This window comes from Suncus etruscus, chromosome 4 (assembly GCF_024139225.1).
Source record: "Suncus etruscus isolate mSunEtr1 chromosome 4, mSunEtr1.pri.cur, whole genome shotgun sequence".
NCBI classification, from domain to species: Eukaryota; Metazoa; Chordata; class Mammalia; order Eulipotyphla; family Soricidae; genus Suncus; species Suncus etruscus.
The window spans coordinates 102,437,096-102,451,404 of NC_064851.1; the positions used below are offsets into that span (position 1 = coordinate 102,437,096).

General features: G+C 56.7%; 1 protein-coding gene across 1 annotated transcript; it reads right to left on the reverse strand.

Annotated features, from left to right (window-relative positions):
• Nucleotides 1-9: 9 nt before the first annotated feature.
• EZHIP (EZH inhibitory protein) lies at nt 10-4,706 on the reverse strand. Its single transcript, XM_049772627.1, has 5 exons — nt 4,657-4,706; nt 4,394-4,547; nt 3,622-4,209; nt 3,311-3,505; nt 10-150 (listed from the first exon to the last, which is right to left on the reverse strand). The coding sequence occupies exons 1-5, from the start codon at nt 4,704-4,706 to the stop codon at nt 10-12; spliced, it is 1,128 nt and encodes a 375-aa protein (XP_049628584.1).
• Nucleotides 4,707-14,309: the final 9,603 nt, after the last annotated feature.

A 14,309-nucleotide genomic window follows, 5' to 3' on the forward strand; every position in this document is an offset into this window, starting at 1 on the left:
ACTCGGGGCTTAACACCGTCTTGGTCGGATGGGCGCACACTCTTCGGGGCCCCCGCGACCTGGAGTGCTGCTGCGTTCGGAGATGGTCTGGCGCAGACCCCACAAACCAAACGGAGGGTTCGGGCCGCGGCTCCTCGGGGCAGCGCGGTCCTAGAGGTGGAAACACAGAAGGGAGGTCATGGCTCGACTCGGCCTGGGACGTGGCTTCCAAGCTGCCGAAGACAACTAAGGCCCTTTTGGGACGTAAAGATCATACGGCAGGGATAGCACTCGCCGGGATCCTTCCTGTGCGGCCCAGAAACAAAAAGAAAGAAAAAAAAAAAAAAAGCCAGCGAAGCTCTCAGGGCTCGATGCCCGCGGGCGCGCGTATCACCAGCTCAGGCGTCTTCGTTCCTCCAGGGAAAAATGAAGTTTCCGGCTCTAGGGTGGAAATGGCCTTAGTGAGCAGACAATTGTCAGTCAGGAGTTTTGTTTTGTTTGTCAGAACGGACTTTAATTTTGAGGTAATTTTAAGAGCACACAGGGCTGTCGTCATATTTTCTAAGTCCAAGAACCTGAGGTTTTAAGGGAGTCCCTGTCTGCACACCTCCAAATCTCACCTTGCCAGTTCTCACCCGTAGCCACGTTCCAAGCTTGGGAAGATTTTCAGTTTACTAGTAGAAGACAAAGACAAGTGTTTGAAATAGCAGCAGTCAAGACCCTTCTTTTAAAAAAAAAGAAAAAGAAAAAAACACGAACTAAACGACCAATAAATAAGCGATAACATTGTGGCGGTTTAGACATGATCAGGCTGTCTGTCAAGACTCCTAAAAAAGGACCCAACAGACCTGAGAGATTGTGTCAGAGCTGATAGAATGTGGTACGAAATGTTTCTTCTTTTTGTTTTTGGGCCATACTCGGTGGTGCTCAGAGCTCTCACTCTTGACTCTGTGCTCAGGAATCACTCCTGGCAGATTCTTATGGGGCGCCAGGGATCCAGCTCGCTGGACAAGCGTCCCCCAATACCTATCATTGCTCCGGCCCCAAATTAATGTTTCTTACAAGTAGTTTGTGTTATTAAATTTTTGCAGGTGGATACCAGCCCAGTGAGCTATATGGGGGAGGCCACTGCAGAAAAGTGCCTGGGTTATCCCAGCTCTCGCATCTACCGAAGGCCCCAGGCCTAAAGGGAGAGAACTCCCAGCATTGCTCAGTCCCCCAGGACCGTTCTGCTGCTCCTGACATTTCCTCCGGTTAAACCAGAGCCTGGGACCTCACACACCTGCATGTCCCCAAGCCCACAGCCCCTCCTCTTAAAAAAAAAAAAGCTAGAAAACTACCTAACGTCAAGTATAATGGGAGGACTTGGAGGACACCAGGATGGACTCTGGAGGCTTCCAGGGTTTGAGGCAGGCCCCCACTTTCCCCGTTAGCAGAGGCAGCAGAGTGCTAAAGGGCCGGTCCCATTTCACTGCCAAAGTCACGTCAAAAATGTTATCTGGATTCCACTAAATCCAGCCACTGCCACTTACCAAGTGACTTCAGAGGCATTTTTTCAGCCCTAAGTCTGTCTTATTTGCAAAAACAAATGTTCAAGGACTCTACTCGGTTGTCATTATGAGGAAGGAGTTAATCTCTATGTGGTATTTGCTGCTGGATCTTATAAAACTGTTCTAACAAGTGCAAATAAAAAATCGACACAACTACTATTATATATTTGTAATGTACCACAAGAAAGTGCCTCAGTTGCACTGAAACAAATGGCAATATCTATTTTAGTAAATTCTAGAAGTGGGATTCAAATCCATACTATAATGTTTTTAAATTAATTTTGCAATAATACCAATTAAATTGTGAAACTAATAGCACTATATTATGATGACATATGGGTTATATTATAAAGTCCTAAACGGTTTATTATTTGCTTTTTAAAATGTTCAGTAAAGTATTGGCTTGGTGGGCATTTCTTTCCAGTAAGATGTTTGGTTAGGGGGCCCCGAGCGATAGCACAGTGGTAGGGCATTTGCCTAGAACGCGCCAACTCAGGTCAGACCCCGTTTCAATTACTACTGGCTTCCCATATGGTCTCCCCCACCCCCACCCTGAGCCTGCCAGGAGCAATTTCTGAGGCAGAACCAGGAATAACCCCTGAGCGCCACCGGGGAGTTACCCAAAAGACAAAAAAAAAAAAAAAGTTTGGTTAGAAAATGAATTTAAAATAGAAACAACAAAATCTTGATCTGGGATCTGTGATTGGGTTTCCCCCCACTGAAAGTGAAGGCCCACTGAATTGATAACTGATAGGGAAGTTGGGGTTTCAAAATATTAAATACAGAGGCCCACGTTGCTCCATATTTAATTTTGAGAGCAAAAATATAGTTAACTTGTTTCATTACGTCAGGAAGGAAGGAAGATTTGTGGCCCTGCAATGCCATTCCCAGTATCTCTCAATACACGCGCAGAAAGAGACACAGGCTTCAAAATGCAGTAGTGGGAGAGTACCAAGGACTGGAGCCCCAGGAAAGACAGCCAGGAGCGACCCCCTCCACCCATCAGCACACCTCCCAGACAGGCCCAAGACACAAAGCAAAAAACAAGCCTTAAACTCAACAATGAAAAAAGCAAATACTACAAATCAAACATTCGTCCTTTCTATTTTCTCTGCCTTTTTAAACGGGGAACCAAAACCTCTTCCAAGGAAGAATGAAGGTGGGGGGGGGTGCAAAACAGCTATTCGCTGTCTGCCCTGCCAACTCCCCATAAGGGCCCCCCCCCCGAAAAGGCCTGGCCTGGGCTCTTAGCGGGGAACACAGGCCTGCACCCCACTTCCTTCTCCCTCCTACAATCCGCCCTAGATTCCCGGAGAAAGCAGCAAGGCCGCCCTGTGCTGAATTTAGTCAGCAACCCCTTTTCGTAAAGTTTTCCCGAGCGCGGGGCCCACAGCACACGAAAGTCCGTGTCCACGGATCGATGTCCGCGCGGGTCTCTGCTTTGGGCCTGCTATCCACGCGCGGACCGTCGGGGGACCCCGAAGACGTGTGTGTGTGTGTGTGTGTGTGTGTGTGTGTGTGTGTGTGTGTGTGTGTGTGTGTGTGAAGTGGCATGACCACTTTACCCCAGGTCATACCGAGTTCCTCAGAGGCCGAGGACCTGCTGTCCAGAGGCCCCCAATCCTTCCCGTCCAAGGACCTTGGCTACTCCCCTAGTGTGCCTCAGTGTCCACCTCCAACCCTAGCCGGGAAAGGGGGGGCGAGTCAGCACCCGAACTCCTCCGTCTGCATCCAGCTGACCACCCCCCAAAACACCTAGCCAAGTGGCCACTCTCCGGGACCGGGCTCTCGATGTCCGGAGAGCGATTCCGGGGGGACGTGAGGCGGACTCGCGAGGACACACGGCAAGTCCCGAGCACCTTCCCTGGCCCCGGCCCTGTCGCGGGGCCTTCCGGCGGCCCCGAAGTGAGCGAAACACAAACTCTACCGAGGACACTCAGCCACGCGGACACCTCCGGCTTTGCCGGTGCGGAGAACTGGGCCACAAGCGGTCGAGTCGGCACCAAAAGACCAGATCGGGCTTGGAGACTCCCTCAGTTCTCGTCCCGTCCTGAGAGCGCGGACAAACCCCGGGAGGCCAGTGTCCACTCACCCACCCACTACCCACCACCCATTCTCTCCCGGCAGCCCGTTCCCGGCGGTACCTGCGGGCCTCGGACGTCCTGCGCGCCGGCGCGCGCTCCCCGGGCCGACCCGAGCTTCGGCAGCGGCGGGCGCAATCGGCCCCAGTGCCGGGCGCGTCCAAGTCCCCGGCTCGCCGCGCCGGTCCCCGCGCCCCGGCGCCCCGACTCGAGGCCGCTGAGTGGCTGGTGGGGGTCACGTGCCGCGGCGGGGCGGGGGCGCGCCTCGGGGCCTGCACCTCTGCGGGGCGCGGAGCCGCGGGGCGCTGCCGAGCCTCGGCCGCAGGCAAAGTCCAGCGCAGAGCGCAGCGCTGAAACTGCTCGCGTGCTCGCGCGTTCGCCCAGGCTGGGCTGGGCTGGGCAGGGTCTGCGGCTCCCTTCTCCGCGCGCGCTCCCGAACAGTCGCGGCCCCGGGCTCGGGGATGGGGGAGTTGGGGGGCAGGGGCGGGGCTGAGAGTAAAGGTGACCCCCCCCGAGGGCACGACCCTTGGGGCGCGTGTGGCCAGGGAGAGGCCTGGGGTGCCCGGCTGGCTGCACGTCTCCAGGGTTGGTGATAGTGACTGAGGGACTGGGGGGGCGTGCAGGTGCCAACCCACTCCACCAACCCTGAACTGGCCACCCTCACCAAGGCGCATGGAAAGAACAGCTTCGCGAGGGGCTCTGGGACAGCCCCGATCGGGGGGCTGCAGCCCCTTGGCTTAGGAACTTAGGCAGAACTTGCACTCGTTTTTCCGAAAGCGCTACGATCCAAGGGGCTAGGAGTGCGCCCAGGCCAGGCCGGGGCCTTCTCTCGGTCCCGAGAGTAGGGGCAGGGAGTTTGGAGTCTGGGCCCAGTTTGTAGTCGGCGTCAGTGCTGGAGGCCCCAGAGTGACGGGCCCGCGGGCTCGAGTCCCTCCGACTGGTCTAAAGGTTAATAGAGCAATCACAGGGCCCTATTGCTGCGGAAAAATAACCCATCGATTACCTCAGCCTTCAGCCCCTAGATAACTGGCGGCCGCGGCTCTCACGCTCTGGGGTCCACGCCCCCCGTCCCACCGCACCTGGCCCCGCCGCGCATCCTTCCCTCCCGGTTCTCCGCGCTGGGCGCAGAGGGCGGCGGGGCGCGCAGATCACCCACCCGGCGGCTCTCCTGGAGGGGCTTCCCCGACTGGGAAATGGCCTTGGGTTCCGCTCAATTTGAGGGCCGCTTGGAACTATACGGAGGAGACCAACACGCAGAGCGCTGGGGAAGGACATCACCCCCCACACCCATACACCAGCCAAGGGACCAGGCCAGCTGGGGCGTGGGGAAACTCGGGACAAGCCCCCGGGAAGGGTGGGGGCCGCTGCGGTGGAGATCCGGAGCGCCCTGGCGCCCACTGAGAGCTGGGTCCCAGGCCTGGACACGCTCCCGCCTAGTGACCCGACGCCCCTTTTAAGACCCCCAAGCTGAGGATGGCGAGCGCGGATTTCCCCTCGCCGGTTTTCCCAGCGCGTGTGCGGGTCTGATCCTCGCAGAATACGCCAAACCTGGAGGCTGCGTGGGGGAGGAGGACGGTTCTGCTAGAGTTCTAGGACGGGGAGTCTCCGGTACCTCGCAGAGGGGAAAGGGCCGACCCCGGTGTTCTTAGAAGCGACCCCACCCTCACCCCTTCCCAGCGCTTTGGGGAAAAAGACCCAGGAAACGCTAGCAAGGCCCATAGCCCGGCTTTATGCTCTTCCGGAGTCTGGAAAACCCGGACAAGGCGGGCAGGAAGCCTCTCGGCCTCTCTCTCCTCCGTGAGCATTTGGGGTTCCTGCGAAGGGGTGGTCTTGGACACGCTTCCTCTCCGAGGTGACTCTCCACGGCCCAAAAAGGCTGACTTTGGGTGGGCGGCAGTGGATTTTTTTTTTTTTAACAACAAGCCTTGAAATTTTGCTTCTGGCAAACCGGCCAGCTGAGCGTCCTTCCCCAAGGCCAAGGTCACTTGGGGACTTTCTCCAAAAGTGCGGGTGGGCGTCCCCTTCCCATGGGAAGTGTATGTGTGGGCAGTGGCAGACCCTAATCCTGCACCCATAGTGAGACCATGTCCCCACCTATTTTTTCTAAGTCCTTGCTGGAACCTAGGGTTCTTGGTCGTCTACCCACCCAAGGCTAGTTCTGCACTAGGCTCTGTTCCCTCAGCCCCACAGCGCTGCTCTTGAGGAAGAATCTATCGTTTCTCCAAGAAAAAGCCCTAGGGATACAGACTTTTGTGGGTTTCCCCGCAACTTTTTCCAGAAAAAGCTCCAGAACCCCAACTTCCATACAGTTTCAGGAAGGTCCGGAGTGGCTGTCTCTTCTTGGGGGGGTTCTGCTTTCCCTGGCTTCCATTCTCCTTCCTACCCCAGCCTCCTCCTAGCCCTGGCCCTCCCTGCAGAGGGAGGTTGGAGCCGGGCTGCCGAGCGTTGCCAGGAGCCCAGAACATTTCAAGGCCTCTAGGCTCAGGCTTGGGAAAAGGTTTATCGAGGTTTTCAGGCATCTCTCCCGCTCAGGAGTCCACAGCAGGAGCTGGGGAGCGTCTAGTGATTCAAACACTTGGATGCTTTTCGGAGAAGTCCCTTGGCCCTCCTGAGAGGCTGGCCCAGCACCACTCTGCCCAAACCCTTAAATCCTTTCTTTTTTTCTTTCTTTTCTTTTTTCTTCTATGCCCATGGGGAGATTGTTTTTAACACTGTGAAAGTCTTTCCCCCTTTTATTTCTCCCTAGCAGCCTAATATCTAAAAAGGATTCGTGTTGGAAGATTTCTGACAATTAAAAAAAGGCAATTACTTGGAACTATTCTTTGCTTAAAAAAATAAGCGGGGCAATAGCACAGTGGTAAGGCATTTGCCTTGCACGCGGCCAATCCTGGACGAACTCAGGCTCGATTCCTGGTATCCCATATGGTCCCCTGAGCCTGCCAAGAGTAATCCCTGGGCACCGCTGGGTGTGACCCAAAAACCAATAAACAAACAAACAAATAAATAAATCTCTCTACACTTGCTATGCAAGGACAATGACTTCTGTCTCCTGTGCACCACCAGGCTCGAACCCTGAGCACCAGAGCCAGGAGAGGCCCCCTGAACACTGCCAAGTGTGGCTGTCCCACCTCACCCCAAAATAATTAGAAGAGATACGAAGAGAAATCTCTCTGCGCGATCCCAGAACAGACCGGTGCCTGCAGAAGTAAGGTGGAGCTTGGAGCCAAGGTAGATGATATAGTCCGTGTGTGTGTGACCCGGATTCGAGTGCACCCTAGTTCCCAAGGAACTCTCACAATCGGGACCAACGAATTCTCAGTGATACTTTCGGGTTCCTTCTCTCCCCCCAGGCTGGTACTTCTTCTGATGGGTCCCCGACAAAGGTCTTACTTTAAAGTCACCCCCTTCACATTCGCTTTAATTGAGGCTAGTGAGAGAGACGCTGGGTGCGACAGGGCGTCCCGAAACACAAGAAGACCTAAAAGACTTAGGCTGGCCGCACAGTCCCGTCGGAAACCAGAGAGCCCTGCAGCGCGCCGGAGCGGGAAGAGACTGGTCAGACCCGACACGAATTCACGTCCGCGTAGACGCCTCTCTCTCTTTTCCCTCTCTCTCCCCCCCTCTTTCGTCTCTCTTTTCTCTTCTCTCTCACACTCTCTTCTCTCACTCACTCTCTCCCCTCTCCCACTCACTCTGTGTCTCTGACGAACGCCAGGGCCCCAGATCCGACGGTGCAGGAACCCGCCCTGAACGAAAACCGACCGGCCCCGCCGCCTACGCCTTCCCCGCGCCATCCACCTGGCGACTCCAGCCCGCACCTCCCCAGCCCAGTTCCCGCGCTCAGGCCCCGGGGAATCGTAGCGCCCTGGAACGAGGGAGCGCGCAGCCGAGGCGTCCCGCCCCAGGAAAACGAGGAGCAAAGGAATTCAGCTCCGGCCGTCGGGCCCTTCGCTGCCCCGCCAAGGATTGGTAGGCGCGGGCGGCACCCAGATCCGTCCCCACAGGAGCGGAGCCCTGCCCGGGAAGCGTCCCCGACCCTGGGCCCTCGGCGGAGCATCGGGAGCCGCTTCTTCCGCGCTGCGGAGAAAGGCTCTGAGCTCCGCCTGTCCACCACGGCCTCTGGGCATCTCTGGAGCGCTCCTTTCAGTTTGCCACGCACTCCCAGACCCTCTGGGCCTCTGGGCAGAAGTGGCCAGCGGTTCCGGCCCTCGCCCTGGGAAGAGAACCTCGAGGGCGGCCGCTTTGCCAGATGGCACCGTTAGCAATGTAATCAGCCTCCCCACTGGGAGTCCCTTGTCCAGGAGTTCTTTTCCCAGCCCGGTTCAGTTTCTGGACTTTCTAGATTAGAACAAACACAGATCTTCAGTTCCCTTTCCAAGTGTTTCCCTGCGTCCTTCAGAAAATTAGACTCCAGGACTCATCTAACTGCTCGTCGTCTAGCCTGGGGCAGAGCTGGTAGGAAGGGAAGAAAAACGAAATGGAGCCAGGCGTTTGGGGCACGCTCCGGATGGCATCAGAGATTATCTGAGGTGGGGGGGCACTACTCAGTCTGGCTGAGAGCTGCACCCTCCGGGTGGGGGATCCCCCAAAGGATTTGACAGCCCCTACACTGGGCTCTGCACCACTGGGCCACAAGCAGCCCTGAATTCTGACAGTCAGAGCTGGTTCCAGCTTGGTGACCTGGGTGTGACCTGTCACATGGGGGCCTCCCTCCACCTTCAAGGGCTTTGGAGGTCAGAAACTTAGCTGTGGGCAAGAACCCCACAGGGCGACCGTGCCCAAGGGCTGTGAGTGGCTCCCTCTCCTTCCCAGGAAGCTGCAGGTCGATGTACTCGGGCTTGTTTCTCGGGTGATCACAGATCACAGATTGGAAGGGCTGCCAGGAGTCCCAGGTGGGAAGAGTCCCCTCCAAGGCGACCATGTCAGGCAATTCAGCTCCACCAGGACCACCAACGAATGCTGTCCAAATCTTGGCAGGGGGTTGGGGAAGAGAGAGGTGGGGGGCTTTGGTGGTGGGAAGGTTGCACTGGTGAAAGGGGGTGTTCTTTTTTATAACTGAAACCTAATTACATAATTATATACATAAAAACATAACATGTTTGTAATTATGGTGCTTTAATAAAGATATTATAAAGAGAAAAATCTTGGCCAGAGAAAGAGCAGAGTCCCTGACCCCAGGTGTTTCTGAAGCACCGTCACGATTGGAGAGCTCAGATGAGCCAAGGACCACGACACTCCGCATCAAGCAAACTAGGAGTCTCACAGGGACCTCATAAAAGGAAACCAGATAGAAAGCACAGGGAGAGTGGAGGTTAGATGGACTGATGAGGGGATGTCAAGAACGGCTAGGGGCGAGGTTAGGGGAGGGCCTCAGGTAAAAGGAAAGGTGACAAGTCCACTTGTCCACAAGTCTGCCCCTTCGTTGGTTTTCCGTGTATTGTGCACCCTCTGCACAGTCCCCAACCTGGGTTCCAGCCTGGGAAGATAAGGGTGGGAAGAAACCGTCGCTGGAGAGATGGAAGGGGAGGGCGAACAGGCCTGGTCCTCCCTTGGCAGAGATGGGGTTAACCTCTAAGGGGGGCAGAGGACTGTGTAGGTTTGGGGGGTCCCAGGTGAGTGAGCCGCAACCCAATTCGCAAGCTCAGCCTAGAATGGCTGGATTGACATCGCGTTTCCGCCCAGGCCGCCCCTCCCCCGCTCCTCTTCCCCGGCCGTCGGCCGGCCCGAGGTGACCCGGAGCAGGGAAGACGCCCAGGCCGGCGCCGGGACCTGGCGCGGCGGCGAGAGACAGGAAAGTGTCGAGGAAGCGCCAAGCAAAGTGCGAAAACAGTGTCTGTAGGGCCGAGGGGGCGCGGGCTGGCGGGGGCTGTGAGCGGGCATCTTCCTCCCACCCACCGGGACCCCGGGCTAGGTGCCCATCGCTTTGAAAGAAGCGCTACTTGTAAACACAAAGCAGGAGCTGGGGCGGGGAAGGGGAGCCCCAAGCCCAGCCCTCCAGGACTCTGAACCCGGAGATTCCGCCATTGGCCTGGAGAGCACCTGAGCCCGGGTATTCCAGTCCCCCACACCCACACCAGCGTCTAACAGGAAACGAGGATGCTTTCCCTTTGAGTCTCCCCACTTCCCCTGGCACCTGACTTGATTCCCTGTATCCCCTAGGGGTCCCCAAGCATCGCCAGGAGTGATTCCTGAGTGCAATGCCAGGAGTAAGCCAAGAGGACTGCCGGATGTGGCCCCAAATACTCCCAGATAACCACATTAATAACCAAGTGCCCCTTCTCCCGGCCATCTCTAGCAGAGGGGCTAAAACGGTGCCAAGGGCAAAGAACCAAGGAGAAGGGGGGTGAGACGCAGAGGGGTGGAAGGAGCTGGCACGATTCACTGATGGGGTGCAGCTGGCTCATCCTCCCCTCACACCACCCCATTTACCCAGAAGCTGCCCCTCCAGGAGGTCTCAGAAGATGCCCAGTGGAGACTGGTACCCCACTCTCTAGGCAGGGTGGATGGGGTCAGAGAAGGAGAAGGGGAGAAGGCCCAGAGACCCGTCCATGAATCCGGATCTGCCACTTCCCAATTCCCAGATTTCATTCCTCCTCTCCCTCCCTCTCTTCCTTCTCTCTCCCTTTTTCTCTCCCTCTTCTTCCTCTCTCTCTCTCTCTCTCTCTCTCTCTCTCTCTCTCTCTCTCTCTCTCTCTCTCTCTCTCTCTCTCTCTCTCTCTCCCCCTCCCTCCCTCCCCCTTTCACAAGCTCCTTTCCTACACACTCTGTTTAGAGGGATTCTACACCCTGGTACATGTTTGACTCCCACCTCAAAGACTTCAGACTCTTGATTTATAAACCAAGAGGACCAGTAACTGAGGGTGTGGGGGAGAGTCCTAGACTCCCCTAGTGTGGCTACTGGAACAGCCCCAGAGGCCTCCTGGACACAGCTCCATGGGCCAGATGACACCTACACGACAAATGGTCAGGTAGGGTCTCACGTGGCTCTGGGAAGGGCAAGATCTTGTTCTCAGTCCTGAGAGACCAGGGCCATCGAGGTAGAGTCCCGCAGATCGGCCAATCCTGCTTCCTTCAGCTGCATTTCTGAGGCTAGAGGACAATGCCAAGGGTTGGCTAAAGAGGGAGTTTGCCCCTGAGAGCCAGACCTGCATTTCCAGATGGGAAAGTAAGCACAGCCAAGCTCGTCCTTCCAACACTGGGCAGGAGCTGAGCTTCTCAGCACCACGGAAGGAAGGCTCACCAATGGATGCACAGGATGGGGCATGGCTAGAGCCGGCTTAACCTACCTGGCTCTTCAGGGATGGGTCATCCCTTCAAGAGGGTCAAGGGCTGCCTGGGTGTTGGGGGACCTCCCCAATGACTGAAGATGAACCCCCTTTTTGTGTCAAAACAGTCAGTCTGGTGGGTGTTACAAAGAAGCTCAGACCCCCAGGCTGCCTTTGCCCAACGAGTGGAATTAATGTGTGTACATATGTCACACATGTGCCTCTATGTGTGTGTGGTTTCTGCCCCTTCCCAGAATTGTTGACAGTGTCCTTGTTTCAAACTCCAGCCAAACCACAGTGAGAGCGGAGGGAGATGCAACCTGAAGTCGTTGGATTTAATCTCACCCTTGTCACTTGGATTGAAAAAAAAAAAAAAGCCGCTAACAAGACAGTTGCATCTACTCAGCCAGCAAGGATAAAGCTCAGCTATTGTGTTTTCTGCTGGCACAAAGCTCCTTCATCCTTTACTTAAGTTGTGAAGAATCCTAACTCTTGGAAAGACGAAGAGGTATTCACGGAAAGAGAGAAGGAAGGCCAGGAATGGGGGAGTGTGGTGATACTGGAGGACTGAAGGCCCCAGATGCCTGTGACAGCCACAGACCAATGGCCCCAGTGTGCCTGGTCTGGGAAGAAGGTTTCTGAGTTTCAGTGCTTGTACCTGAGTAGCACTATCCAGGCAGTGTTGCAAAGGATGAAACCCCTGAGCTATTCAGGTGTGGATGGGGGGACAGCAGAATGTCAGGAGCTCAGAGGAAATCCAAGCAGAATCCACACACACACACACACACACACACACACACACACACACAGAGTCCAGTAGCTCTGCAAACAGGCACCTCCAGGCCCTCATGTGGAGGGGACCTCCCTTTTGAAGCCTTTTCTTGTGGATGAGCTGGGCCCACAGGAATGGGGGTCATGGGCACAGGCCCTCCGCGATGGGTTATATCTGCCCTCTAGATTGCAGATTGTTTTGGGGTTGGGGTAGGAAGCTCAGGTTAGTCCAGGCCCTCACCTCAGTTGTCCCCACTCTCAGGGGCTCTTTAAACACTAACCAAGAAGACCCAGTTTGGACAAGCTCAGGGCTCTAGCACCACCAGGCACGTGGGAGCCCCCAAGTGTCACTTGATCACTGTCCCAGAGAAACAGTTCTCTGAGTCCCGCAGAGTCCCCTGAGCACTGCGTAGTGGAGCCAGCAGGAGCTCCGGGACCAAGTGGATCCCAGGCCCGCGTGTAATGGGCAGAGAAGCTGCCTCCTGGCCTCGCGTGTAGCTCGGCGGGCGCAGGCGGGAAACGCGGGCCTGCCCGGGGCCCGGGACGTGCGCCCGGCCGGCCCGCGGGGTGCCCGGAGGGTGATGGATGGCTGCGGAGCCGGCGACCTGTCAGGCCTTATTGATGGGGTGCGCACTGACAGCCGCCGCGTAACCCGGGCGGCGGGAGGCGGGCGCAGGGCGGCAGGCGGGCGGCGCAGACTCCGCGGCGCTCGGGGTCAGCCCCCGGCCGGCCACCCCCACCCCGCGCCGCGCCCCGACCGGCTCCGGCTCCGCCGGGTGAAGCGCCTCCCCTGCTTGGCGCCCCGCTTCCTCCCCGACTGCCCTGCTCCCCGCCCCATCCCACCCCTGGGCCAAGAAGGGACGCTGGACCCCCAAGACCAGGCCGACCTTGGGGCTCACACCGCTGTGACCTCCTGCAGCCCGGTTCCCATGGTTCCCGTGCAAGGGCAGGTTGTCCTGGGCCTCTGTGGTTCTGAGGATGCAAGGCCACCTAGAAGGGCAGCGACAGGAGGACAAGGACAGGAGTCCTCCCTGACCCAGAAATTAGAAAGTCACCGCAATGTGTTCCAAGATGGCATCTGTTTGAGTTTTGCACAGGTGGGTGTCCCACTGGACTCAAGAGCTCAGGGTATCTTCACTGGTGTACAGTCCAGAGAGCGCAGGAGGGATCCCGACATTGGTTGAGAAGTCCAGGGTCCAGGCAGGAGGAAGCTAAGCTGGGGGAACCCGCCATGGGCTCTTCCCATGCTTCTGCCCTAGGACCCTGGCATCCTAGGACTCAACATCCCTCCCACCCCCAAGTGCCAGCACCCCTCCCACCAGACCCCTCCTGCTGGAGCTGTGCCTGTGACTCTGGTCGCCCAGCCATTCTGTGGCCTCAGACAATGCGGGGTGGGGTGGGGGAGGTGTTCAGGGGCTCTGTGGGACCCAACAGCACTTGGATGTCCTCTCAGTGAGGCAACTCCTTTTATTTCCTAATCAGTGGACAGGGAATGGCTCCCATCATCAGGGCCTGCCTTAACTCCTCACCCAGGTTCCCCACTCCCAGCAGGGCACTGCCTTGTGGACGACCCTCCTCAGAGGTGGAGGTAACAACCCTGCAGGCTATACTCAAGATCAGACTCAACACTCCTCCTGCGGTGCCAGGCACCTGCTCCATCCCCCCGAATTCTCCCCCTGACCTCTAAAGCACAGAGCTGTCAACTGACCTGCCAGTTTAAGATGAGGGTAAGGTGGCCTCCCAGGAAAGTGCTCAAAAACCTAAACACCCCACTGTGTCCTGCTGTTCTTTGGCCTGCCTGCCACTGTGAGGATGGGGAAGAGGTCTGGTCTTATCCCAGGGGCAGGTTCTTTCCCAATGCTCCTGAACAACTATTAACTGGTTTTCCATTTCTGCTTATCCACTCAATCCTTCCTTCCCTGTGTCAGTCTTGGTGGAACCCCCCACCCCAACTCCCATCTTCTGAGGCAGAAATGCCAAGTTTTTCCTGTAGATCAAACATGGGCGCACATTTGTTTGTCTCTGCAGGTGGTTAGCCAGCGTTTAGAACCCTGATGCCTCTCATTTGTCCTGACCCACTGTGAAGTCGCTGACAGGTACTTCAGGGGCAGGGACTTGGCAGGTTTACACACAGGCTACAGTGACCACGGCTTTGTGCAGAGGCCTGAGTGTCCTTGCCAGGGTATGGCCATGGTTGTGGCCAAGGACTTCATATTTCTCCAAGCCACTGACAGGCCACGGGCCAGCCTTTGAGAACACTGACACTGATGTGACCTGGCACACATGCTGGGCTCCCCAGGAACCCTGCATTGCTATGAAATATAGACGTGATTGGATCCACCTTGCCCTGTGCAGTGTGGCTATTTACTGAGCGGCAAAACCGGAAGCAAGACTCCTGCTCTGGCATCTCAACACCCCTCGAAGGCAGTGATTGCTCCCTCCATAAATCTGGACCCCAAGGCTGAGCTCTCCTCAGCTGATGCAATCACGGGGGAGGACTGGTGATAAGGCAGCCAGGGAGTCTGGGAGCTGGCTGAGCTGGCAGGAAGGTGGAGACTGAGCCTGGCTCAGCCCCAATTTGGGGAAGGGGGGAGGTTTGCTGGCAGACGTGTCATGGTCCAAGGAGTCTAAGACTGGTTCTTAGACTCTATTCCAAATGAGGG